General features: G+C 37.6%; 1 protein-coding gene across 4 annotated transcripts; it reads right to left on the bottom strand.

Annotated features, from left to right (window-relative positions):
* Positions 1-12,864: 12,864 nt before the first annotated feature.
* On the bottom strand, positions 12,865-23,602 carry LOC140979252 (cullin-1). 4 transcript variants are annotated; one of them, XM_073444587.1, is made up of 21 exons: positions 23,383-23,602; positions 23,202-23,294; positions 22,379-22,577; positions 22,182-22,281; positions 21,273-21,458; positions 21,008-21,055; positions 20,722-20,925; positions 20,442-20,519; positions 20,206-20,295; positions 20,036-20,116; positions 19,550-19,612; positions 15,354-15,389; positions 15,194-15,280; positions 14,948-15,097; positions 14,801-14,856; positions 14,586-14,706; positions 14,334-14,495; positions 14,102-14,245; positions 13,788-14,006; positions 13,477-13,644; positions 12,865-13,380 (listed from the first exon to the last, which is right to left on the bottom strand). In XM_073444587.1, exons 3-21 carry the CDS (start codon positions 22,516-22,518, stop codon positions 13,279-13,281), a joined length of 2,235 nt encoding a protein of 744 aa, XP_073300688.1. In that variant the 5' UTR covers positions 22,519-22,577; positions 23,202-23,294; positions 23,383-23,602; the 3' UTR covers positions 12,865-13,278. The 4 variants fall into 4 exon arrangements, with proteins under 4 accessions (XP_073300688.1, XP_073300687.1, XP_073300689.1 ...); XM_073444586.1 differs by lacking the exon at positions 23,202-23,294; XM_073444588.1 differs by lacking the exon at positions 23,202-23,294 and having other exon boundaries at positions 23,538-23,560.
* Between the last annotated feature and the right edge of the window lie 3,148 nt (positions 23,603-26,750).

Raw genomic sequence — 26,750 nt, 5'->3', positions numbered from 1 at the left:
TGATCCGAGACATAGATCTTGAGCTTCATGGCAACCTGGTTTATTCGGATCTGATCGTATTGCCGATGCCAGAGTTTGACATCATATTAGGCATGGATTGGCTATTGCGGAACAGAGTGTTGATAGACTTCCAGCGGAGATCTGTTCTAGTCCGACCGCCTGGGATGACACAGCTCTTATTTGAGCCGGACAGGTACTTTCCCTTACCGCGCATTATTCCTTATGTCCAGGCTAGAAAGCTCATGCATAGAGGGTGTCGAGCGATTTTAGCAACTTTTATATCTTTCCTCGAGGCACCCAGTCAATCAGCCTCAGATGTCCCAGTTGTCAGAGATTTTCTAGACGTTTTTCCAGAAGACGTCTTTGGTATGCCACCTGAGCGAGAGGTGGAGTTTTCCATTGAGCTTATGCCAGGTACGGTTCCGATCTCAAAAGCACCGTACCGACTAGCACCGACAGAGATGGCAGAGCTTAAGAAGCAGATTCAGGAACTTCTTGACAAGGAGTTCATTCGCCCAAGCATTTCACCATGGGGCGCGCCAGTCTTGTTTGTGAAGAAGAAGGATGGCTCTATGAGACTTTGCATCGATTACCGGGAGTTGAACAGGGTTACAGTGAAGAATAAATACCCACTTCCGAGGATTGAAGATCTATTTGACCAGTTGCAGGGAGCTTCGGTGTTCTCCAAGATTGATCTGCGTTCCGGTTATCACCAGTTGAGGGTGAAAGATACTGATGTTTCAAAGACTGCTTTTACGATTCGTTATGGCCACTACGAGTTCCTTGTGATGTCGTTCGATTTGACGAATGCGCCAACGATCTTCATGGATCTCATGAATCGCGTATTTCAGCCGTATCTTGATCAGTTTGTGATAGTGTTCATAGACGACATTCTCGTCTACTCGAAGAATCAGGAGGATCACGGCAGACATCTGACCATAGTGTTGCAGACATTGCAGAAGCACAGATTGTTCGCAAAGTTCAGTAAGTGCGAATTCTGGTTGGAGAATGTGGCGTTCTTAGGCCACATTGTTTCTAGCAGTGGTATCGAAGTAGACTAGCAAAAGTTGCAGCAGTCAGAGATTGGGTTGTACCACAGAATGCATCTGAGATTCGCAGTTTTCTTGGCTTAGCAGGATATTACCAGAAGTTTATTCAGGGATTCTCATCTATCGCAGTTCCACTTACAGCTTTGACCAAGAAGAATGTGAAATTTGTGTGGAGCGATGATTTTCAGAAGAGCTTCGATACTTTGAAGCAAACTCTTATCTCAGCACCAGTTTTGGCCATGCCATTAGGGCCTGGAGATTTTGTCTTGTATACCGATGCTTCGAAGCTCGGTCTTGGCGCAGTATTGATGCAGCATGGGAAGGTGATAGCATATGCTTCTCGTCAATTGAAGACTCATGAGTAGAATTACCCTACCCATGATCAAGAGTTGGCAGCCTTTGTTTTTGCTTTGAAGATCTGGAGGCATTATTTGTATGGAGAGAAGTGCCAGAACTTTATCGACCACAAGAGCCTCAAGTACTTCTTTACGCAGAAAGATCTGAATATGCGTCAGAGGCGATGGTTGGAGCTTGTGAAAGATTATGATTGCGACATTAGCTACCACCCGGGTAAGGCTAATGTAGTCGCGGATGCGTTGAGCAGGAAAGTTGCGGTGATGGCCCATCTGATGATTCAGAGACCTCTTCAGTCTGAGATGCAGAGGTTTGATCTAGAGGTATATCCTCAAGGCAGAGTTCTCCGTCTATCCACCTTGACGATCCAGTCTTCTCTCATTGACCGTATTCGCAGTGGTCAGCCAGCAGATGAGCAGTTGGCAAGGTGGGAGCAGAGAGATGAGGCCAAGGGCAGTGTCTTGTATTCAGTTAGTGATGGGATTGTGAGATACCGGGACAGGATATGGGTCCCTAGCAGTGATTCTAGCCGAGCAGATATTCTATCAGAGGCCCATATGTCGCCGTACTCTATTCATCCAGGGAGTACGAAGATGTACAAAGATATGCAGTTATTGTACTGGTGGCCATGAATGAAGAAGGATATCAGACGCTTTGTATTCGAGTGTCTGACTTGTCAGTTAGTGAAGGCAGAGCATCAGAGGCCAGCAGGTTTGCTCAAGCCTCTTCCTATTCCCGAGTGGAAGTGGGAGAATATTACCATGGACTTTGTTACCGGTTTGCCGAAGGATCAAATGCTATCTGGGTGATCGTTGATCGTCTAACCAAATCAGCGCACTTCTTGCCTATCAAGACGAATTTCACCATGAGTCAGTATGCAGAGTTGTATCTCCGGGAGATAGTCCGACTTCATGGTATTCTAGTTTCTATCGTGTCTGACAGAGACCCCAGATTCACTTTCTCATTGTGGAAGAGTTTGTATTCGACGATGGGTACGAAGTTGTTGTTTAGCACAGCTTTTCACCCTCAGACAGACGGGCAGTCTGAGCGAGTTATTCAGACTTTGGAGGATCTTCTCCGTTCTTGTGTTATCGATTTCTCCGGAAGTTGGGAGTCGAACTTGCCATTAGTAGAGTTCACCTATAACAACAGCTTTCAGTCGTCTATAGGAATGGATCCGTTGAAGCATTGTATGGTCGCAAGTGTAGATCTCCTGTTCATTGGGATGAGGTAGGAGAGAGAGCAGAGTTGGGTACAGAGATTATTCAGCAGACTGTCAATGTAGTAGCCCAGATCCGTGACAGGATGAGGACTGCTCAGAGTCGACAGAAGAGTTATGCGGACCAGCGGAGGAGCGATTTAGAGTTCACCGTGGGCGACCATGTCTTTGTGAAAGTGGCACCTATGAAGTGTGTCATGCGATTTGGGAAGAAAGGGAAGCTCAGTCCGAGATTCATTGGACCATTTGAGATCCTCGATAGGTTTGGGACGCTAGCTTATCGTGTTGCTCTTCCGCAGAATCTAGCCGGAGTACACAATGTGTTCCACGTCTCCATGCTGAGGAAGTATATGGCAAATCCTTCGCATGTCTTGAATTTTGAGCCTTGCAGCTTACTCCGAACCTGTCTTATGAGGAGAGACTCGTGCAGATCCTAGACAGACAAGAAAAGAAGCTTCGGAACAAGCTGGTTAAATGAGTTAAAGTAAAGTGGCTTAACCATTCAGAGGAGGAAGCTACGTGGGAATCTGAGCCAGAGATGAGGAGTCGGTATCCGGAACTATTCGGTGAGTGCTAATTTCGAGTACGAAATTTCTTTTAAAGGGGGAAGGATTGTAGAACCCGTAAATTAGACTACGTATAAGCCATGCATAATTCTAGTATTTAAATTTAAAATGATTTTATTGCATGAGTATTTAAATTCTTTTCTTTAAATTTATTTATTTAGTTCATGCAGTAGTTTAATTACTACCTTTTCAGTTAAATAAGAGAGGCCGGACTGGAGTTGGAATAAAGAGATAAATTTTAATATTTGGAAAACATTCTTAGAATTTATTTAAGATAAATAATAAGTTAACTTAATGTGAAAGAGAATTTAAGAATTTAATTAATTAACTTGAGATAAGTAGTAAATAAATTCCTTCAGGTTCAATAATTTAATCAAAAACCTAAAATAAAATATGTGACCAATTGAGATAAGTTAATTTAGACTTATTTTATTTAAGAAATTGTAATTTAACATGTTGGTAATTTAATTTAAAGATTTAGCCATGCATGCAAGGTAATGTCTATCCTAAACTAATTTATTAATTCCTTAAAATATTTAATGGATAGATAAAACACTAAAGATTTAAAATACAATATTTAAGCAATATTTTTCCCTCCCATTATCTCAAATTTTCGGCCATCATCTTTTAGGGATTTAATTAATTTGCCAACTCACAATTTTGATTACCTTTCCTTATCCCTCCTTTGTAGAATAAATCTTTCAACTTTAAATCTTCAATAAATATTAATTAAGCAATTTTCCTACCTCTTTTGACTAGATAAAATCGGCCACTTCATTTTATAAGATTGGATTTTTGACAACTCACCAATTTTTATATCTTTCCTTATCCCTTCTTTGTGATATAATTCCTCCACTTTAATCACCAACAAATATTAATTAAGCAATATCCTTGCCTTCATTTTTATTGGAAAAAAAATCGGCCACCTTGATAGATTTAAAAATATTTGACAACTCACCATTTTATTTCTTTCATTAAGCCTTTTCTTGGTAGTTAATTCCCTTCATTGTAATCATCCATAATTAAATATTTAAGCAATATTTCTACCACATTTGAATGCAAAAAATCGGCCCCTTGATATCATCCCCCAATAAAATCAAATCATCCTACCATATCGTATCATTCCTATCTAGCAAACAACGAGGATAGAAAGATTTTAATTGCCATTCAAACTCTCCAATTAATTAGTAGACTTCCCTCATTTCCCTAGCCATTTTCTCCCTCACCATCTTCAAAAATTCAGGGCACTTTTAGAAGGGAAAATCGTGCACCACCATCAAAAACAAGAGAGAAAACAAGTGAGAAAAGAAGAAGACTCCTCCTCTGCGCCGCGTAGTCGTTTCGTTTGTTTTTCTTTCAAAACAAACCAAGGCATGTATATGTTTTTATTTACTCCTCAATCAAGACATATACTGATTTTTTTTAACATCACATGTGCATGATTTTTAACCATGAAAACCGAAATGAAGACAGCCCATTTTCGAAACATGTACTGAAATTTTTGTCCTCCTTGTGCTATTCACGGTTTCGGCTGTTTTGATGATTTCAGGTGGTTGGCTCGACCCTAGGCTCCCAAGGCTTCACCTAGACACGTACTAGGGTGTGTCAAGACCATGTTGGTCCTTTAGTTCAAGCCCCATACCCGCTGGAAACTCAGAAATGACAGCAACCTCCCCATAGCGCAGAAATGAGTTTCGAAAATTCTTGTTTTGGTTTGTCTAAGGATGGTTCGAATCTTGGTTGGCTCTTGGGCCTGTAACCATGGTTTGAACCCTTCCTTAGCATGTCTAGGACATGACCAAGAAGCCCTTTCATGGCTTGGTTCATGGTACGATCGGTTTTAAAACAAACAATACACAACAGCCCCTTCACCCCTTCATTTCTGCATGTGTAGTGTGTCTTCGGTTTTGGGTGTTGGTGTGGATCTTGGTTGGCTCCTTAGCCATTAGCCATGGTTCCTACCATACCCCTTGTTGTCTAGATCATGCCATGGTCAATACAATGGCCACTGGAATGACATGGGACAGCAAACGAAGCAACCCTCCCCACGCGTGTACATGCGTTCTCGGATGGGAGTTTCGAACCATTTCGGTTGTGGGTTGGATTGTGGCTGGCCTATGGCCCTTAGCCAAGGTTCAAACAAACCCTCAGGATGTTGGAAAGAGGCTCAGGTTGGTGGTTCAAGCCCCAATGGCCATTAGCCTCGCAAATGACGCAGGAAACGCTTACACAGCTGCTGTAATTTCTGGGCAGCAAGTTGTGCTGCGGTTCAGAGGTGCATTTCGGGTTCTTGGTTGGCTTTTACCCTATGAACATGGACTGGACAGTACCTCATCAAGTTAGGAAGGTCATGTTTTTGGCCGTTCATGATTCGGATCATTTTAGAGGTCGTACGAGAATTTACGGTACAATGTGCCAAAGTCACTCTTGAAAGAGCGTTCCACGTTTTTGGCCTCCAGTCACTAAATTTCGAGTACTGTAAATTTAGGAGCATTATTTCATCATTTTTAAGAGTATTTTAATCATGACTAAACGTTGGTTCGGTGTTGGTTCGGGTTGGCTCGGAGTCATGATTAAATACCAAGTCAGTGGACGTAATTGTCTCGTTTTTGGATTCAATTACAAAGTTTGGTTAAGTAAATCATTTGCATATTTATCATGACATAATTAGGTCGCAGCCAGCCTGGGAACGGTCCAACCCTTATGGTAAAATTTATACAGGATATTTAATTTTGTATTTAATAATATTACGTGCAAAAATGCAAAATATTCATTTTGAGATTTATGCGATATTGCTTGTGGTCACTTTACTATCATGGGATTATTACTTCACCCGGTCGTCAGTTACCGGTCAGTTCAGTTCAGTTCAGTTATGAACGTAATTTTAATTATTCATGATGCGATCTTCAGTTCAGTTATGCACGTATTTCATTTACTCATGACATGATATTTTCACCTTGCATGCGATTTTATTATTATTACTTGTTATTTATGATATATGCATGCTGAGTCTTTAGACTCACTAGACTTGATTGTTGTAGGTACTAATGATGTCGGAACCGAGGGCGGGGACCAGTGAGCTAGATTGGGTCGGCAGTAGTGGAACCCGAGGACCTCATTTTTTAGCATTTACTATTTTTAGGCTCAAACATTTTTTCTCGTTTTTGGATTATTTTAAATTATTATTTTGCAAACAAACATTTACTTCCAATGCTATTTTGAACATCAAACTTTATTTTATCAGTTTATTTATGAAGGAGGCATTTTAATTAATGAAAAAGAAAATTTTTAAATTTTTCCGCAAATTTTCAAGTACGAATTTAGAGGCCTCTACATATATATTCGAGAGATAGTTCGTCTGCATGGGATTCCTGTATCTATTGTTTCTGTTAGAGATCCGAGATTTACGTCATATTTCTGGAAGAGTCTGCATGCAGCGATGGGGACCAAATCGTTATTCAGTACATCATTCCATCCTCATACCGATGGTCAGTCAGAGAGAGTTATTCAAATTTTGGATGACCTACTTCGAGCTTGTGTTATTGATTTTCAAGGAAGTTGAGAACCAAAATTACCTCTAGTGGAGTTCACCTACAATAATAGTTATCAATCATCTATTGGGATGACTCCTTATGAGGCACTTTATGGGAGGAAATGTAGATCACCTATTCATTGGGATGAGGTTGGTGAAAGAGGAGAGTTTGGTCCGGACTTGATCAAGCAAACAGCAGAGCTATTTGTCAAAATTCGAGATAAAATGAAAACTGCACAAAGCCGACAAAAGAGTTATGCCGACAAGAGACGAAGAGACCTAGAGTTTGCAGTGGGAGACCACGTATTTGTGAAAATAGCAGCTATGAAGGGTTTTATGCGATTTGGCAAGAAATGCAAACTTAGTCCAAGATTCATAGGGCCGTTTGAGATTTTGAAGAGAGTTGGAACACTAGCCTATAGAGTGGCATTGCCACCGATGCTATATGAAGTACACAATGTGTTTCATATCTCAATGCTGTTAAAGTACATGTCGAACCCATCACATATACTAAATCATGAACCTCAGCAATTAACTCCAAATATGACTTATGAAGAAAGTCCTGTACAAATCTTGGGAAGGCAAGAAAGATGACTCTGAAACAAAGTCATTCCAATGGTCAAGGTCAAGTGGCTGAATCACTCGGAGGAATAAGCTACTTGGGAAACCGAGAGGGACTTGAGAAGTCGTTATCCGGAGCTATTCGGTAAGTTCTAATTTCGAGGATGAAATATTATTTAAGGGGGGGAGGAATTGTAAGGTCCAAAATTAAGATGACGTAATCCAACTGCATGCAAATCTAGGGAAAATGAATAATATTTAATTAAATTGTTTTAATTACTTAAATTAATTATGTGTGATATGTTTATATGATTTTATAGTAGTTGTCTACTTGAATGCATTTAAATGTATTTTTAAAGTTTATTCGAGTTGCGATCGAGGAACGGAGACCGATGGCTGAAAAAATGGAAAATGGTTTTATTTAATAATTGTTTTTAATTATTTAAAATAAGGTTGATGCTTTTTATTATTTTTGAAAAAAAAGAGTTTTGAGGTGATTTTATATGCCGGGACATAATTTTTATCGATATTCGATTTTTAACAAAAATACGAACGTTTTGACAACTCGGCTATTAATTTCACAAACTTTACTAAACAACTAATTTTATTAATGCACTAATGGGCTAATGGGCCTAACTAACCATGTTAATGGACCTAAGCTATTATTAGTGTTTTAATTAATTTAAAGTACAAACCCACCCGTTAACTAAATCATTATACACGCCCCACTCCCCCAATTTGCACAAACTCTCCTCCCTCAACAACACACGGCACACACCAAAAAGCAAACAAGGAAAGCTTCGAAAATTTCAAGGAAATTCACCCAAGCTTCCTCGTCGCCGTTCTTCACTTCATCAACGGATATTCGTGCGTAAAATACGCAAAGGCACGCCATATTCTTTCCTTCACTCATCCATCACACCCTAAATAAGTATTTGAATATGTTTTGCATGATAAACAAGTACCTCTTTTATTTATTTTCGTTTTTGTGCAATTCATGGGTTTTTTAAGCAAGTTTTTGATTCAAAACTTGATGATTTCACACATGAAGGGGCTGCCATGTTCTAGGATTAAAAGGGCAACGTTTTTACAGGATTTAAGGGTCATAAGTCACACGAAATAAGCTGCACACGAGATTGAATAAGCTGGAATCGAAACTTGAACGTTTTGTGGCATAGGGCTCGGTTTCAAGGGACAACCATGCATGGCTTGGCTTGGTTGCGACCAGGGCTGGGCTAGGTCTTGGTTGGGACAGGAGAGGAGTCCTTGACACGCTAGAACTCGAGTTAGACGGCTAGGGAAGAGTGCAAACGCACAAGGACTCTTCCCCAAGCCACCCAAGAGTGCGCGCGAGTTCAGCTGCTGCGCAAGGGGTCATGTGGCTCAGCTAGGGGGTTAGGGCTGGGGTAGGATAAGTCTCTAGGATCCTAAGAGGGTGCACAAGGGTCTGGTTCAGGGGCTGGCTCGGTGGTTGAGGTTCAATCTAGAAAAACATAGAGTCCTAGTGCAACATGGTTCTCGGTCGATTGCTTGCTGCTAGTGTAGGAGGCTTCGGTTGGGCTAGGGTCAAGTCCTAGGGGTCCAGAGGGTTCATGAGTGTCCAAGGGAGGTCTGGTCCGAAGATGGCTCAGGGTGGTTCGAGCATGGCTCGGTGAAAACGTAGGATGGCTCGTGGTTTTAGCTTAATGGTTCGAAACTTAGGGTTTATTGGTTAAGGGTTGAACATGGTTCAACGGGGGACGAATCATGGTTCATGAGGGCAAAATAAATATTAAAAGTCTATGTTTTAAATGTGAGAATTTTATATTAAAGTTTGATTTAATTCGGGATTAAAACGCATTAAGAATTGATAATTAAAGAATAAATAAAAAACCATCGATTTAAGCTAAATAAAAATACGAGAAAATTTTTCTAAGATTAAATAATTATTTGGGATGGTCTAGAATCAACGGAAATAAGAAAAAGTCAAAATCGTGAAATTTTACGTCTAGGGGTAAAACGGTAATTTTACACTAAAAAATTAGTAAATGTCATGGAAGTGTCCTGAATGCTATTAAATATGTTAATATGATTATTTAAATGTTTATGAAATTTTATGATGAAACATTAACGCTAAAAGATATGTTACATGCTTGATTTAAAAGATAAACGATATATGCAAGTTTAATTTTTATAAAGTGATAAAAACACGAAATGTTGAAAGAAGTGAAGTAATTGTGACTAATACGATGATACGCTAATACGATGATACGTAAGGCCAAGGCTCAGTTGACGGGTGAGAGTGTCGCTGATGTCCCCGTCGCCCAGTACTGTGGTTACATGTAGATGGATCATTCGAACCCCTAATACGAAAGTCACAGTTAACGATCTGAATTCAAGGAAAATGGAATACGTATATGAATATGATGAATATGAATATGTTTATGATGATATGAAAATGTTTATGTTTTAAGTTCATCATGATTATGAAAATGTTATTTTACGTAAAAGTATTTTCACTGTTGCGTGTGATCTGTATACGTATTACTTGTTATCAAGATTATGGTGTGTTGAGTCTTTAGACTCATTAGGTGTGATCGATGCAGGTAAATATGATAATAGAGGTCTTGATAGTTGACTTTGCTGGACTGAAGGTGCACATAACCCGTGGACCAACGCTAGTTTTCCATATTAGACTTATGTTTATGATTTTAAGTTTATGCTAAAGATATTTTTACTACTTTTATTATGCTTTTGAGTGGTTTTTGAGAGGTTGTTAGTTTTAGCAATATTGCTAAGTAGGATATGCAAACGATTGACGATTTTATTGTTTAAACTATTTCTTTTGATTTTCAAATATAGTTGGTTGTTTATTTTAAAAATGGTGTCAAAAATTTTTTATATGAATATATATATATATATATATATATATAAAAAATTCTAGTATTTTTGAAGAAAATGAGTAGTGGACGTTTCACAGCGAGTACTTCAGAACTTTCATATCCATCTGAAATCATGGCACAAGAAAAATGATTTTTCGCAGCACGTCATCAACGGCGTGCATTAAAAGCACTCTGCGAATATTACTTTTAACGGCGTGCACCCATATGTGCACTGTTAATATTATTACACTTGACAGTATTAACGGTGTGCATTAAAAACACGCTGCGGATAGTAATATCTGCAGCGTGCATTTATGTGTGCTGTTAAAAATTAATATAAACGACAGCGTGCATGTTTATGTGTGCTTTTAATAGTAAAAAATTTAAAAAAAATCGTGTCTAAACATTAACGACGTACATTATTCGCACACCGTCAATATTATTATTAATGGTACGCATATTATGGCACGCTGTGAATATTTAGCGACGGTTTTTTGAAAGTCGTCAAAAAACCGTCGCTATATTAGCGACGGTTTTTGTTCAACCGTCGCTAAATTTAGCGACGGTGAAATAAAACTGTCGCAAAATTCAAATTAGCGACGGTTAAACAGATAACCGTCCCTATTAGCGACGGTATTTATCTGTCGCTAATAGCGACAATTTAATACAAAATCGTTGCTAAGAGCGACGATAAAACCAAAACCGTCGCAAATTGTCTTTAAATATCCACGGTCTCGAACCGTTGCTAACAGCTTCATCTTCTCTTTTTTTATTTTTCTTTTCCAATCAGGACAATCCCTTTTGAAGTGCCCTTCTTTGTGGCAACAAAAGCACTTGAATTTTGTCCTAGATTTAGATCGACTTCTCCTTTTCGTTTGCTGTTATGTTGCTCCCTCCTTTCTGATCTGCCCCTCATCTCCAAGCCTTCCCCATCTCCTTCATCTTTCACTAGCCTATCTTGAGTCTCGTTGACTTTCAAGGCTGTTTGAACTTAATCTAGAATCAATGTTTCACGGGCAATCTTGATTGTATCGACGAAGATCGAATATGATTTTGGTAGGGAGTTCAAAATCAGAATTGCCTCGTCTTTGTTATCAATATTTATCCCAAGATTCTCCGTTGCAATGATGATTTTATTGAACTCATCAAGATTGTAATCTATAGACTTATCTTCGAGCATCTTGAATCTGAACAATTTGCCCTTTAGATGGATCCGGTTGTAGAGGGTGTTTTTCATATACAGCTGCTCCAATTTTAACCAAACTCCAGCTGCTCTAGATTCTTGATCAACCTCCCGTAACAATCTGTCACTGAGATGCAGTATAATAGTGCTATATGCTTGCTCGAGAATATCCGCTTTCTCGTCGGAAGTCATTGTCGATGGTAGACTGTTCTTCCCTTCAAGGGATTTGGCAACCTTCATTTGTACCAGAATTGCCTTCGTCTTCTTTCTCCAAATTGAGAAGTCAGTTTTTCGATCGAATCATTCAATCTCAACTCCTTGACATTTTCGGACTTTCTGAAGGGCTGGCTTTGATACCAATTTGTTGTGAATAATCCCAGTAGCTTCTTCTCCACGTAATGATCAAGAATTCAACCCCCAAGTAAGCATATGCTCTCAAAGCATTCAATCAAGATTCAATAGCAACACATGTATTCAGAAAAGCAAGAAGCAAGAACGCAAAACACGAGGATTATATTGGTTCAACTTTCTTCGCCTACATCCACTCGGAACTCAAAGCAAGATTTTATTAGAATTTCCGGAAGAAGATCGATACAATGAGGACGTGAAAAGAATGAATTAAATTCTTCTACATGTCACGCTTGTTTGAATATATAAGCTTCATTCTTTACTAATATTTTTGTAAGTTCATTTTTTACTAGGAGTGTATGCTTCATTCTTTACTAATATTTTTGTAAGTTCATTATTTACTATGGAGTGTATGCTTCATTCTTATTTTTGTAAGTTCATTTTTTACTAGGAGTGTATGCTTCATTCTTTACTAATATTTTACTATGGAGTGTATGCTTCATTCTTTACTAATACTTTTGTAAGTTCATCACATTTATGAATGCACCAACAAGTAGTGCGCCACACGCCATTAAGAAATATATATATAATAATCTAAAGAATTACGATGTAGATTCCATTGCAGTTCTGTTTGGACCACAATTGTTCACAAGTTAAATTTAATTAGTTTTATTACCTCACAGTAACACCAATAATTATTGTATTATTAAATCTAACGGAGAAATTTTAGTTTACAACCAAAACTTTTAATCTATGGGAGATATTTTGCTCATGCTAAATAGTTAGTGGAAACTTTAACCTAGAAAGTGACGCATTTTTGCAAACCAAGGTAATTTCTCGAATGGTCATCACTAATTAGTTCCCACTACATGGCTTTAAGAATATATAGTTTCAAGTTCCAGAAGGTCAAGAGATTGGTGATCGGATTACTCATATCACAAGAGGGACCTATTAATCAAATTTTAAGACTTCATTAACTTACAAATCTCAAGTACTTCCAAGATTACAAGAATCTTGGAGAGTTGAACCCAAGAAAGGAAATATAAACCTATTTTTACGAGAAGCACTTCATAAAAAATACCTATTTTTAGGAAGTAAAATTCCAGAAATGGAATGGGATATCGAATATAAGTTGGTTCAGAATTCGAATAGAAGATGTAAGCTTGAGGAAGATTGAGCAGTCAGAAGTCATGAAGCATCAACCACTAATATCACATAGCACAAAGTATCAATAGATGCTGTGTCTTAAGACAAAAAGAAAGCAGGAAATAACACACAACTGCAGACTTGAGACTGAATTTACTAAATCGTTACATTTACTCACGAAAAAAAGCCAGTATACATTCGCATAAGTGACATATACGCTCATAACTATCAATAACACATCTTTATCAGCAAGGAACATTTCGAATAGAAGGTCCACCACCTTATCAAGGGCAAAACGCCGAGGAATTCCCAAGCACTTGCATCCAATAAATCATCCCAAAAGTTGCCACGATATTAGGCCTATTTCATAGTTTGAGCTTGACAGGCCCGAGGCATTCACAATTTTTTGCATCCTCTTGCAGCAATAGAAATAGATATTCGAACACCAGCTGGCTAGAATCATGCCAAGTATTTGAACAAGTTAGGATTATCCTTGTCCCTTTCCAGATAGTCACGAGTGATTAAATCTTCAATCCTCTTCTTGATTGCTTTAACATCAGGCTGCAGAGTGCAAAATTAAAGATATAATACGTTATCTTACCATACGTATAATAAATATTAAACAAAATAGAAGTATATTCAAACAGTCAATGATACCTTGAACATTCGGCCCAATTGTTCAACGCACTCCATTACCAACTGTTGATATCCTAAGACTTTCCTACTCTTCATGATTCGCACAATTGAGGCATCAATTGCATACCGTCTATCTTTGTCAACATCTTCAACTACTTTCTTCTTCTCATCCACTGGAGGGAGAGGTATCTGAGTTCACATGCAAGTTAGCAACAGATTAATGTAACCATCCACACCCCACACCTTTTACAATTGAAAACTAGTTTTTCCAGCCTTTTATTCTCATTCTGTCGGTAATCTCTTTCCCTAAAACAGGAGAGTAAGTAGAGTACCTTGATTCTTCTCATTTTGTCCGTGAATTTTGAATTAAACTCAAAAACGTCGGTGGGAGAAATAGTTTTGGTGTTTGGCTCCTTGTTCAGAATCTTATACTTAGCACATGAAAGTGAATGAAGGAGCCTAACAACATCATCGTCTGATAGGTTTAACTGAGTCATGATTTCCTGATAACTCAATCTCTCCGAAGCATTGAACAACAGCAAGGCAGCAGCCTGGAAAAAGGAATTGCAGTTTTAATCACTAACATTATCAGTTGCAGAAACGATGACACACATAAACAAGGTATCACTATGTGTTGCCAAGTTACCTGGTATGTTGTCACAATAAGCTCTATTGTTTTTGGTTCGAATTTGCCATTTATGTTGCAAGTACCCAAAGAATATATCCACGTAAGTTTTCTGTGCTTTGTTTTTGTCTCGTAGAACTCCCTAAACACTTCAACGCACTTGACCTAGCAAAAAAGACAATTTGATGATTAAAAGAAGTCAGCAACAAGACAATTTTCAAGACAAACACGATATCATTCAACAGAACCGTACCATCTCAGCCGGAAGGTTAAGATCAAAGGACTTATAACTTGGCCAAAAACCAGTAGTTAGGACAGTCACTGTTAAGTCAATCCCTGGACCGGCATCTGAATTGTTGCTGAGATATTCCTCAAAGCTGGCTTGATTTTCCCTGGCTAGTGTCAGATCCGTGACCTAGTTTTGTTCCAAAGGAAGGAAACTTAGGCAATGTCTTGATAAATGAATTCTGCTTCATAATTTAAAACTAATAATGTGCCAGCTCACCATCCCCTCCATTTTTGATGTAAATTGCCCACCACATTGCTGTTTCAATTTTGTCAGGATACTTCTTTCATGCTCGTCATTAGCACTTTTATCAAATAACAGACGCCGAGCAAGCTTCTTCCTGTTGGCAGTAGCATAGCATATAAAGAATAAAAATGTAAATCATCGGAAAGCACTGTGAGTACACCGAGAAATAGTTAATCTGCGGAACTTACCTATAGAATTCAGCAAATAAATCCTTATCGCTGATATAAGCAAGTAATTTTACCACCTGCAGAATATTAAGAGCCTCAATCACAGCTTTTAACATACTTCATTAAATACAGTTGTTAAACTTAAAGCATAATGTACATGATACTCACCTTCTCCAATGTATCTTCGATTGCTTCATCGCTCAATTTTTCACTACCTCCCTTCTTAAGTATGTTGTCACAGAATGTGGCAAGGAGTTCAGCACTGGAACTTCCAGCAACACCCTTATTGCAGAAAACCTCGAAGGCCTCTTTAAGAGCCTAGAATGGATGGACAAAAATTGGGAAAAGTATAACTGTCTAGAACCTATTCAAAAGCATGATAAAAAAGGTAATGAATCAGTTATAAATTCTAACCTTGTGGAAAAGAGTGTGATTCAGAAAACAGTCATTCACATATGCCATGAATTTATCGTGGAGCTCGATTACTTTTCTGACAAAAACCTGAGTACCAAACATAGGTTACTTTCAGAATTTGATTCACAATGAAAAATCATGAGAATTCATAAATATTTACCTGTTCCTGTAATCCAACGACATCTTTCTTCTCTGCCTGTAACAGACGGTTAGAGAAAGATTCAACTATTTATGCAATAAAGTATTTGAAAGTTAACCAACATATTTTAAGAGATACATGAATGAGTAACCAATCAAAAGGAACACCAAAACTTCCTCGTGGATTTCCCAGAGTAAGAATGCATGGATAGAATAATTCTAAACCAAATAATAGATTACATGCCCTCAAAGACTTTTCACACATTTGTTCTCCAAAAAGTAATAAGCCTGAATATTCTATGATAAGTTTTGAAATAAATGTGAATAAGATAATGAAAATTGTCTTGAAAAATTAACACGAGATTTTAAGAAAAACAAGCTTCTAAATTATTCAGCATGAAATGATTCCACTTTTAACTATTTCATGAGAAAGCATGAAATGATTCCACTTTTAACTATTTCATGAGAATAAACACAGCATTGTAATTTTGATAATCTTTTTCTTGTTTATTAAACATTTGTTTTGCAACAGATGCTGCTTCTCTTCCTGAACACTGAATAAAACCTATAATTATGCAGGCAATTACAAATCTCGCACAGAACATCACTAAATGTATGGCTTTATATGATTGTCACAGCCATAGCAGGACACACAATATTACAATTCAGGCCCAAGTCTGGAACCATGATGTTGAATAACATCATTGTGCTATCACTCTTCACTTCCCACAATGTTAGTTGACAGTTGACACATACGACAATAAATGAATGAGATTGATCCATTTGTTCAAGTAACTTTTCATATCCATCAAATATATTTTATGTAACGTCCGAAAAACCAACCTATGTAAACCACATGCATGCAAAATTGTTTTAATTGCTTAATCGTTTTATTTAATTGTTTTTAAATGCTTACATGATATTTATTATATGATGATTAAATATATGATTGCATTATTAAATGATTATGTGACATGTTTTCATGAAATTAAGGATTTTACCCGAATATTCGATAATAGACATGGAAAAGGAGACCGGGGACGAACAAGACAAGAATATGTATTTTTCATTAAATAATGGAAATGCTTCCTAATATGATTAAAAATGATTTAATTTTCCTAAAAATGTTGGAGTTCGAATTATTTTACGAGTCGAGCTCGATTTTTCTCGGGAAGCCAGTTTTGGGCAAACAAGGAGTTTTAAAAGATCAAAAATATTATTTTAGGGAAACTAAATTTATAAAATTTTATGTTTTAATTAATTAAGTATTATTGGACCCAATTTAATAAATTTAAGTAGCTCCAATTACCCTTAAGTCGCAAGCCCAAAACCAAAGCTCATTTAACTTACAAATTAAATTATAAATAGGACTCCTAGGCTTCCATAACCTCACAATTCACTTCAATCAGCCGAAAATTCACTCCAACACACATACAATTTTCGAAATTAAGGGAAGGAGAAAAGGCTAGGATTTTTCGTCGTCCGGTCATCCAACGTCGCACCCTCGCCGAATATCGTATATTCGAGCATCATAAACGCAAAGGCTCGTTTCCTAAACCCTTTCAAACATCATACAAATCATAATATGTGTGTTTTAATTGTTTATGCTTGAATAAAATAGGTATTCGATAATTTTTACGGTAAAACGTTTATTTTCAAAAATATGTCGATTTCGCACTTGTTTTGAAAACGATTTTTAAACCAACGAGTACGCTGCCAACACAGATTGTTAAATGAATGAATTGTAGTAAAAACGTGACAATTGTTAAAGAAAAACCATGCTGGAACCGTAGGATATTTAACCAACAAAGAACCGTGAGTTTTGAGTTTGTGTGCATGTTATGGTCCAAGGGGTACGGTGCTTTTGCATGGGGTCACGGGGCTGGCCAGGGCTGGTTGGGGTCTTGGCCAGGGTCAGGTTCGAGGGCTAGGTATGGTCCTAGGGCGGATAGGGTTCGAGCTCCCCCATGTGCTGTTGACGGCTGCTGTGGTTTGGGAGAGAGGGCAGCGCGGCCAGGGGCTGTCAGGAGGGTCCTATAGGGTCCTAGGGTGATGGGAAAAGGTCGGGCCAGGGGCTGGATTGGCTTGGGTCACTGCTGGCTCAAACCAAACGAGAGAAACGCGAGGAAGCTCCATGGTGCGCAGGTTGTGGTTCTTTCTTTCAGGGGGTTCGCTGCAGGGGTGGAAGGGCCTGGGCTGGGCTGGGTCGAGTCTGGGCGTGGTCCAAGGATGGTGAGGGTCAGGTGGGCTCGGTGGTGGCTTGGCTGGAAGTGTCCTAGCTTGTCTAGGAGCCTTTGAGCGTGAGTGAGCAGGAGTGCGCGGGTCTTGGTGGCTTGCGCAGGGACTTGCTGCGTGGGTTCAAAGGCTGGGCTAGGCTCAAACTGGGTCAGGGCGTGATCCAAGATCGGTGAGGGTCCAAGGTGATCGTTGGTTAGGTGGCTAGAGGAGTCCTAGTTGGCTAGGAGTCTTGGTGAAGTGGTAAGAGTCACGCACATAATTGGGTCTCGGTTCCAGAAGTGTTTGAGCGCCTTAGGGTCTGGTTCTAGGGGCTGGGCTTGGTCAGTAGGGTCCCTAGATGGGTTGGCTCGGGTTTGGCTCTAGGTGGCGGCGTGGCTCGGGTATTTTGGGAGATGGCTCGAGTGGTTCGATAATGTGTCACTTTCGAGATTTTAAGGAAAAAAAATTAAAACCATGGGTCCATGGGTGTGGTTCATGGCTCCCAAGGGTAGAATAAATAATCAAAATATTAAGTTTTGGATTTATCCGGGATTTTATCGCCTCACGAAACGTTAATTAAAGAATTAATGGAAAAGCCTAGTTTTAAGCTTTATAAAATTATGGAAAATTATATTTAAGCTTACATAATTCATTAGAATAATCTCATGCCATTAAAACTGAGAAAAAGATAAATTCGAGAATTTTAACGTCTAGGGGCGGGCAAAGCGGTCTTTTTACAGTTAGGAAAATACGTAAATGCTTGGCAGCGTCCCGAAGGATCATAACGCATGTTAAAAGATAATATGATTTAAAATGATGATTTTGTTGATAATATGTATTTTTACGATTTATGGTAAAGTTGTGCAATTTTTAATGTTTAAAATGCTATTTTTTGAAAGCTATGTTATTTTATGATTTTAAAAGAAAAGGAAAAATATTTTGAGGGATGTGAATTGACTGTGACAAATGATATGATATATGATATATAATTTTGTGGAGATGACGTGAGGGCCAAGGCCCCAGAGGGAACCCATATTCGGGCCAAGGCCTTAGAGGTACCCCGTTTACGGGCCAAGGCCCCAGAGGGACCCCGTCTATGGGAAAAGGCCCAGAGGGATCCCGACGATCGTATTTCCATGGTGGTGCCTAGTGCCCACCCCCATAGACCATGTGGAGCTAAGACTGCAGTCGACCAAAGGATAAAAGCTAATCACTTTCGAGGATCAAACTTCACCCAAAATGATATATGATTGAAAGCTTATGATAAAAAAGATTTTTATGATATATGATTTATGATGATGATTAAAGCTATTTTTCAAATGATTTAATTATGCTTAAAGCTTATTTTAAATGATTTTTAAAAAATTTATTTATGCTTAAAGTTATTTTAAAATGATTTTATATGATTTATTTATGTTCAAAAGCTATTTTAAATAAAAGTACGATTTTAATGCATGTGATTGTATATGTATTATTTGTTATCCATGTTTAGAACGTGTTGATTCTTTAGACTCACTAGGTTTGTATAATGCAGGATTTAATGATTGACGGGAGGCGCTGACGTTTGAGTGGATCGAGTGCAGCAGTACACACCCGAGGGTCTTTATGTTTCTGCACTAGCTAGATAGATAAATGATTTAAAGATGATGTTAGGGATTTTTATTAGAGATATTTTTATGCTTAATTTTATTGTTAGCCGATCTTCTTAAAGGTCGATTTAGGAATTTTGGTTAGTCGATGATTTAGGATTTTATTTTATGCACTTGAGATTTCATATGTTAAATTATTATGATTCATGATTATGTTAAATTATTTTATTTAGTGATTTAGAATTTATGATTTAAGATTAGAAAAAAAAAATCGAGGTCGTTTCATTTTATTCGACTAAAGTACAGAAAATCGGAAACTTCAAGCCTTTAACAACACATTAAACACTGCATTTACATTCTATTAATTAATCAAATAAAACAAACACTAGGTTAAAAGACCCAAAGAACAAACCTTCTTGTTGCTTGCAGCATCTTCAGCTTGTTTAACCAAAGCTGTCCCTTCTGCAGTAACATGCTGTAATTGTGAAATTATACGTTAAACTACTAATAACTTGGTAAATGTTAGGAACTTGTGTCTAATGGAACTAATTAGACATGATGGTAACAATATCAAGGGCTTAAATAAATGGGCCAAAAATTGTATCTAGTTATGAAAGGAATTTAGAAGGAATGACTTGGGGGAGGGGCAAGGGAAATCTAACAGGAGTAAGTAGAATAGAGTGAGGCATTTGGTTATTTTCCTTTTGTGTGTGTGACTAGCTTAGACTAGGGAAATACTAGCAATTAGCTAGGGTATTGTAACAGAGTATATCTCTGGGAAACATTTTTCATTCTAGTTGAATACAATTTCAGTTCGGGATCATAACAGTAAATATATGGGTAGCATGAAATTACATATTAATTTACGTTCCACGTGAAGAACTCAATATTAGCTCACCTGCTTAAATATATTAGCAACAGGGTCCAAGCCTCGAGGAATTTTTGAGAAGAGTCTATACATCCTAGATAAATCATCCACCTAATGGATTCAAAATGCTAGGATTTAGCAACAAAGAATGGGAAAAAAATATAACATTCAAAATTGTATAGAAATCCTACTGCAAGTACCTTGTCGTCCCTCAATAGCGCATGACAACCTGAGTGCTCCTTCTCAAGCAGTTGGGTGGCATACACAGACAATAGCTCATGTTGTACTTTCTATCAAGAGAATTAGGTTAAATTGAGTCAGAAAAGATCTCACTAAAATTAATCATTAACATTACGAATACACCAGCATATTTGGAATCAAACACATCATTCATACACCCGCTTCAAAAACTGATTAGTCAAGAGCAAGAACAAACCTCGAGCAACTTTGTCTCACTACTTGAATGAAGGTAATGAGAAACTCTATCCTTCTCTCGTTTCAGACACTCCTCCGCCTACATTTCAAAACAATTATTAGCAATTAAATATAAAAGTAGTTTGGTTAGGGACACCTCGTTTCCCAATAATGCTAACGTTTTTCTTAGCAAATCCCAACTAGTTTGAGCAAGCTTCGATTATGCATGCAATGTATCTGAGAGTTTTGTTTTCTTTCAAGTCAAAAGGAACAGAGAACTCTGAATCAAAAGTAAATTTTACTTTCAACATATAGTCTGGACATGAATCATCTAAGATCCAATTGGAAGCCTTTCGAGAATAGTAAGCTGCGGTGGAATTCAGCATTGCTGCTTCAAAATCATTCTCATACTGATCCATCTGTCCCATTCCAATTTCTACAAAAATATCTAATACATTCTTTAATAAAGCTCGATCAATTTGCTCTCCTTCCCGTTCTTGATCAATCTAGTAAAAAGAATTGTATATAAACCTCAAAATAACATGTAGATAGATATTAAAAATGCACTAAAAAGACACACAAACATACCAGAGATATAACAGCATCTCTTACTTTCCCATTTACCTCTTGGTACACCTGACACCATAAGCCCAATTGTGAATAATCAAAAAACTAAGGGAAAATGATAAAACAAAAGGATGAAACAAAGCCAGGGAAAATGAATAGAAAACTAGAATATGTGGGAAAAATCAGCTCAAAGTTTGTTTTCCCTTAAAGCAAAAGAGTCACATTTACAAATAAGAAAATCAAGAGATGATAAAACCGGATTTAAGATATTGAAGCCAAAAGTTACCAGATCACGGAAGCATGTCAGTCCCACTTCTTTAAGCGCCGGGAGTGACCTTCTTGCTATGAAGTACCGGTCAAGGTAGTAAAAGAATCGTGAAAGCCATCGCACCATAATTTTATGATTTAACCACCTATTCACAAGTTCCCTCAACATGAATTTGTCATGCTTCTCTCTCAAAGAAGGCAATACCTAAAAAGCCAAAAAAAAAGCCAACGTTAAAGCAAAGACACGGTCAAATGCAGAATATATTCTAGAAACTTAAGAGGATAAACAAGCCATGGTAAAATGGATTGTGGTTTAATGTGCTTGAAGTTCATTTTCAAGTTAACTGCCCTCAAAGCTTAAATTCAGCAGGTGCTTGAATAGAGAAAATCAACCTCGTACTCCTGGAAGTGCTTCTGAAATACTATGAACCACTTGCCAAAATATCTGATTAGATTAATTTCTAAAATGATTGTCACATACCTCAATGCAAACCTAAGTTATAAATGCTTGCGTAGTCCACGGGATCTGAACAAAGACTAGAAACCAATTACTTGCTTCGTTCATCCCGTGGAGCTAAAAGGTAAGCTATAACAGAAGCAGGGAAAGTATTTTCCTTCCTCTCACTATCTGCCAAGATACAATGTTTGGGACAACTCCACCCTGAAGGTCTGATCTGGATTGCGGCCTATAAAAGTTACTGACATTTAATTCCCTAGAACACTTCGTTTCAGCTGTTTACATTAATTGAAATTGGAGATCATTCTGCAAATGCATACCGATTCAAGCATAAACACAGAGGGAAGAGAAACCATCTGGAATGATTCAAGCAAATCACAATATTCATAATCAGTACCCAAAATATGAATTTACACTTCCATGTTAATGCTCGTAATATAGTTCCTCGTCATGATCTGAATTCATCCTTACCGTTGATGTAATATATTCTTCAAAAGACTCCCTGTACTTGTCATACAGCTGCTGAGAATAGTCATGTGGAGGCTTCTGTGTACACATGTTATAAATTGTCCTGTTCAAGGAAATTAAAAAGTAAATTATGAACACCCCACAAGTTACTAATCGCCTAAAAAGTCACTGTTTAATTATAGTAAGTATTAAAGTACTACGTGTAGAGCATCATGTAGTCCTCTGAGCTGAATTGTGGCTCAGGCAATCCTTCAAGAATATTTTTCAGTTTTGTAATCCCTTTTTGCATAAAGTCCCATCCTTGTTCTAAATCAATGGTGTTCCGCTGGTTCATAGTCATCTTGGACAATACTAAATATCAACACTATGCCGACGAGCTCACTAATTCTAATCCAAAACCTGCCATGAATAAAATGATAAAAAAAAAAATCAATAGAAAGACACCAATCTGGTGATCATGAAAACTCTGTACTTGGGAGAAGAATAAGCAGAAATTAGCAAACAGTAAAATTTCATGAAAAGTGATCCTCATCGAAAGGATTGAACCTAATCGGATAATATAGTTCAATCTCGTTTTAAAGTGCCAATATATTAAATTTTTACAGCAACTGCTTTCAGCAAAAATGCCTTCAATAAAAAACCTAGGCGTCATAATTGCACGTAGAACAAATAACCCAAAGAAATATGGTCAAAAAATGGCTTGGCATTGCACTAAAATCATGAAACAGAGAGTAGAATCATTGTTTCAAAACATGAATAGACAAAACCAACCAACATGATCCAGAACCTCAACATGAAATCAACTCTATTTCCGATCACAATATATCACCATACTGCGGAATCATATATTCACACTGCTAAAAAATGCGACTAATAATTTTTTTTAATTAAAAAAAGAATTTCACAAGAAAGTGTGATTTAAATACGCTAAAATATTTCTCATACAAGTGTTCCATATGTCAGAATCGAAATCATTCTGGAATCACAAACGACATAAGGGTAAGAAAAAGGCTATACTATAACCTAAAATTTGACATAGGCTAAGAATTTATCACCATCAATGACCCAACACAACCCTACTTCAACCAACAAACAGTAATTCGAACAAATAAAACCCTAAGAATCAGCAGAAACAAATAACATCGTAAAAGTCCAAAAAATTCAATCCAATAATCAATTTCAAACAAAACAAATACTGAATTACCTCGAAATCACGATCAACTACCAAACAAAACACCAGAAATTCTTCGCCGATGGAGCATACCGACAGCGAATTCACGCGCAGCAAAAAGTCCAACACAAACACACAAAATAATCACGCACAGCGCAACAATATTGCTAATGTATGCATACGCCTACCTGAGAGAGAAATTTGGGTGAATTGTGAATCTCTAGATTTTTTCTATTTTTATTTTTATTTTTATTTCCCCTTTTTCCCTCTATATTAGCTGGGCCTCTCTTTTATTAATATGTTGTACTTTATATAAATTGGGATATTATTATTAAATCTTCTTATTAATTAAATTAATAACTTAAGCATCTTTGATCGGCCTTCTTCACATATTTTAATTTTTCTAAACATTTTTATAAACCTAACTTCATAATTAAATTATTTTCACTTCCTGGTAATTATTTGGAGGTAATGATATGATATATTTTAGAATATTCAAAATGAGACCAAGGAGGTCAAAGGGAATGTTCAGCATTTTGAGATGTTGGGCCAAACTGAGCATTTAATATATTGAACTGAGCATTTTAATAGATTGAACTAACTGATCAAGAAGACTGATAGTAACTGATCTAAAATATGCAAACTATCGGTTGTCCATAACTGAAGATTAATGCGAAGATAATCGAAGACAACTGAACCAGCTGACTGAACTACGCATTGCTACAAACAGTTGTGAGCCTATCAGCTATAGCCTATCAGCTGATCCTTCAGCTATACACATCATCAGTTAAGGAAAATGACATTCAACCGACAACTGTACAAAATCAGACTGCAACTAGTAGTGGGATCGCCGCATTTCAGAAAAACCGACATGTATGATTGTCAGAAGAATGTTGATGTGGCAAACAACGGATAGAAAGATTCAAATCACATTCAATATTACTGTTGGAGACAAAGCCAATAAATAGCAGAGAAAGAGAAGCTAAAAAACACTCTCAACTCGACTCTTGAAAAACTCTAGACTCTCGAACAACTATCAACTGAGATGTTACTCTGCTGAAATCTTTGCAAACTTAAAAGCTCATGCTTATTGTATACATTCATAGCATTTAAGGCTATTGTAACGCCCCGGAAATTTTAAGGTTCACGTAAACCACATGCGCGCAAGTTATTAAATTCCTTGTATTTTAATTAATTGTTTTAATTGCATTAATTAATTATGTTGTGCATGATTGCATGTTTAAAATATATTTTTCTACATTGTTGCATTAAAATGTATTTTTTTTAAGGATATTCGAGTTGCGATCGAGGAACGGAGACCGAGGGCTGAAAAATAGAAAATGATTTTATTAAATAATTTTTTTTAATTATTTATTTAAAATATGGGTTATGCTTTTTCTTATTTTTAAAAATATGGGGTTTTGAGGTGATTTTATACGTCGGGACGTAAATTTTATCGGTGTTGGTTTTTCAACAAAAATACGAACGTTTTAGCAACACGGCTAATAAATTCACATATTTAATTAAAGAAAAACCTTTTTAATGTTTTAATTAAATCCTAATCAAACACTAATGGGCTTAATTTGAAGCTTAAAAGGCCTAAAGCCTAGTTAGTGGAGTAATTAGTATAAAAAAAAAAAAACTAAAACCCTATGCTTGCACACAAAAACTCACGCCTCACAATTTTAAAAATTCAGAATTCTTCCCAAGTGCACACCACTCACGGCACATCACAAACAAAAAAAATTCAGAAGTCTTTTTTCGAAGGGTTCAAGAAGGAAGCAAGCCTTGGTTTCGATCCGTTCTTCGTCGTCAACGGTTTTTCGTGCGTTTAAAACGCAAAGGCACGCCATACATCTCCTTTTCTCATCCATCATATCATATATTGTTTTAAATATTGTATGCTCGAAGAACATGAACTTATTTTCAGTATTTTCGAAATTGTGGCATGAACAAGAGGAAAACTCATGATCCCATGTTTTAAAATCATGTTTTTATATTGTTTAAGGGGCTGCCATGAATTAGGATGTTAAGGGGCAAGTTTTACACAAGTTTTAAAGGTCTAGAATCACACCAATAGGCTGCACAAAGAAGAGAAAACAAGCTGGAACCACCGAGAAAAAAATACAGAAAGGGGCCGAAGGTGTTGTTGTATTTGCAAGGGGCATGGGGTCGGTTCTTTTGCATGGGGCTTAGGGGCTTGACCAGGTCTTGAGGAGGGCTAGTTTGGGACGGGGCTAGGTCCTAGGAAGAGTCCTAGCATGGCTAGGACTCGTGCATCAGGCTAGGGAAGAGTCCACGCAGTAAAGGACTCTTCCCGTAAATTGATGGGGGTTGGCCGAGATTTGCAAGGGAATGGCTCGGTTGATGGCTGGGCTAGGTGGTCTGGGTGATGGCTTGGGATGGTCCAGAGAGGGGTAGGAAGGGTCAGGGCTCGTGGTGGCTTGAGCAAGAGTCCATGCGAAGCAAAACACTGACGCACGCAGGAAGGAAAAGGGGGCGCAGGTAGTGCTTTGATCCAGGAGCTTCGGGCTTGGGGTTCCAGGGTAAGGGTTGGTCTGGGCTGGGTCTAGGCGTGGTCCAGGGAAGGTTAGGGTCGTGTGGGCTCGGTGGGGGCTTGGTTGGAAGAGTCCTAGTTGGGTTATGTGTCCTAGACATACAAGGAAGCACACACACAACACAACAGATTTTTGGGTCAAATTCCAGAAGGCTTTTGAGCGGGTTAGGGCTTGTTTTACGGGCTGGGCTTGCACAGTAGGGTCCCTAGATGGGTTGGGTAAGTTTTGGCTCAAGGTGGCTCGGGCGTGGCTCGGGTAAATTAGGAGATGGCTCGGTGTGTTCGTCGAAGGGTCAAAAACGAAAATTTAAGAAGGAAAAATAGATCCAAGGGTCCACGGGGGTGGCTCATGACTTGGAAGGGTAGAATAAATACTAAAAATGTTATGTTTAAAATTTGGGATCAAAATAACGAGTTTTGGATTTATTCGGGATTTAATCGCCGCACGAAACGCTAATTAACGAGTTAATCGAAAAGTCTAGTTTTAAGCCTTATAAAATTATGAAAAATTAGGTTTAAGCTTAAATAATTATTATAAGTCTAAGTTTTTAATTTGGGAATTTTATATTAAGGTTTGGTTTAATTCGGGATTAAAACGCATTAATACGTCACATTTAAAGATTAATTTAAAAGTCCTCGATTTAGGCTAAATAAAAATATGAGAAAATTCATGTAGGCTTAAATAACTATTTGGGACATGTTAGAGTCAATAAAATTAAGAAAAAGTCAAAAACGTAAAATTATACGTCCAGGGGTAAAACGATCTTTTCACACTTAAAAAGTAGTAAACGTCATGGCAGTGCCCTGAATGCTGTTTTATGTGCTAATATGATTATTTTCTATA

The sequence above is a fragment of the Primulina huaijiensis genome, chromosome 6 (assembly GCF_012295235.1).
Source record: "Primulina huaijiensis isolate GDHJ02 chromosome 6, ASM1229523v2, whole genome shotgun sequence".
NCBI lineage: Eukaryota > Viridiplantae > Streptophyta > Magnoliopsida > Lamiales > Gesneriaceae > Primulina > Primulina huaijiensis.
This window is presented reverse-complemented; position numbering and strand designations above follow the sequence as displayed.

Excerpts from the sequence above, each read along its gene's own strand:
- LOC140979252 (XM_073444587.1), bottom strand. The coding sequence starts at position 22,518 with ATGACTATGAACCAGCGGAACACCATTGATTTAGAACAAGGATGGGAC. Across the intron at positions 21,459-22,181 it reads AAGAATATATTACATCAACG|GTATTGCCTTCTTTGAGAGA; the intron begins GTAAGGATGAAT and ends TTGGCTTTTTAG. Across the intron at positions 14,707-14,800 it reads TTATTTGCTGAATTCTATAG|GAAGAAGCTTGCTCGGCGTC; the intron begins GTAAGTTCCGCA and ends TACTGCCAACAG.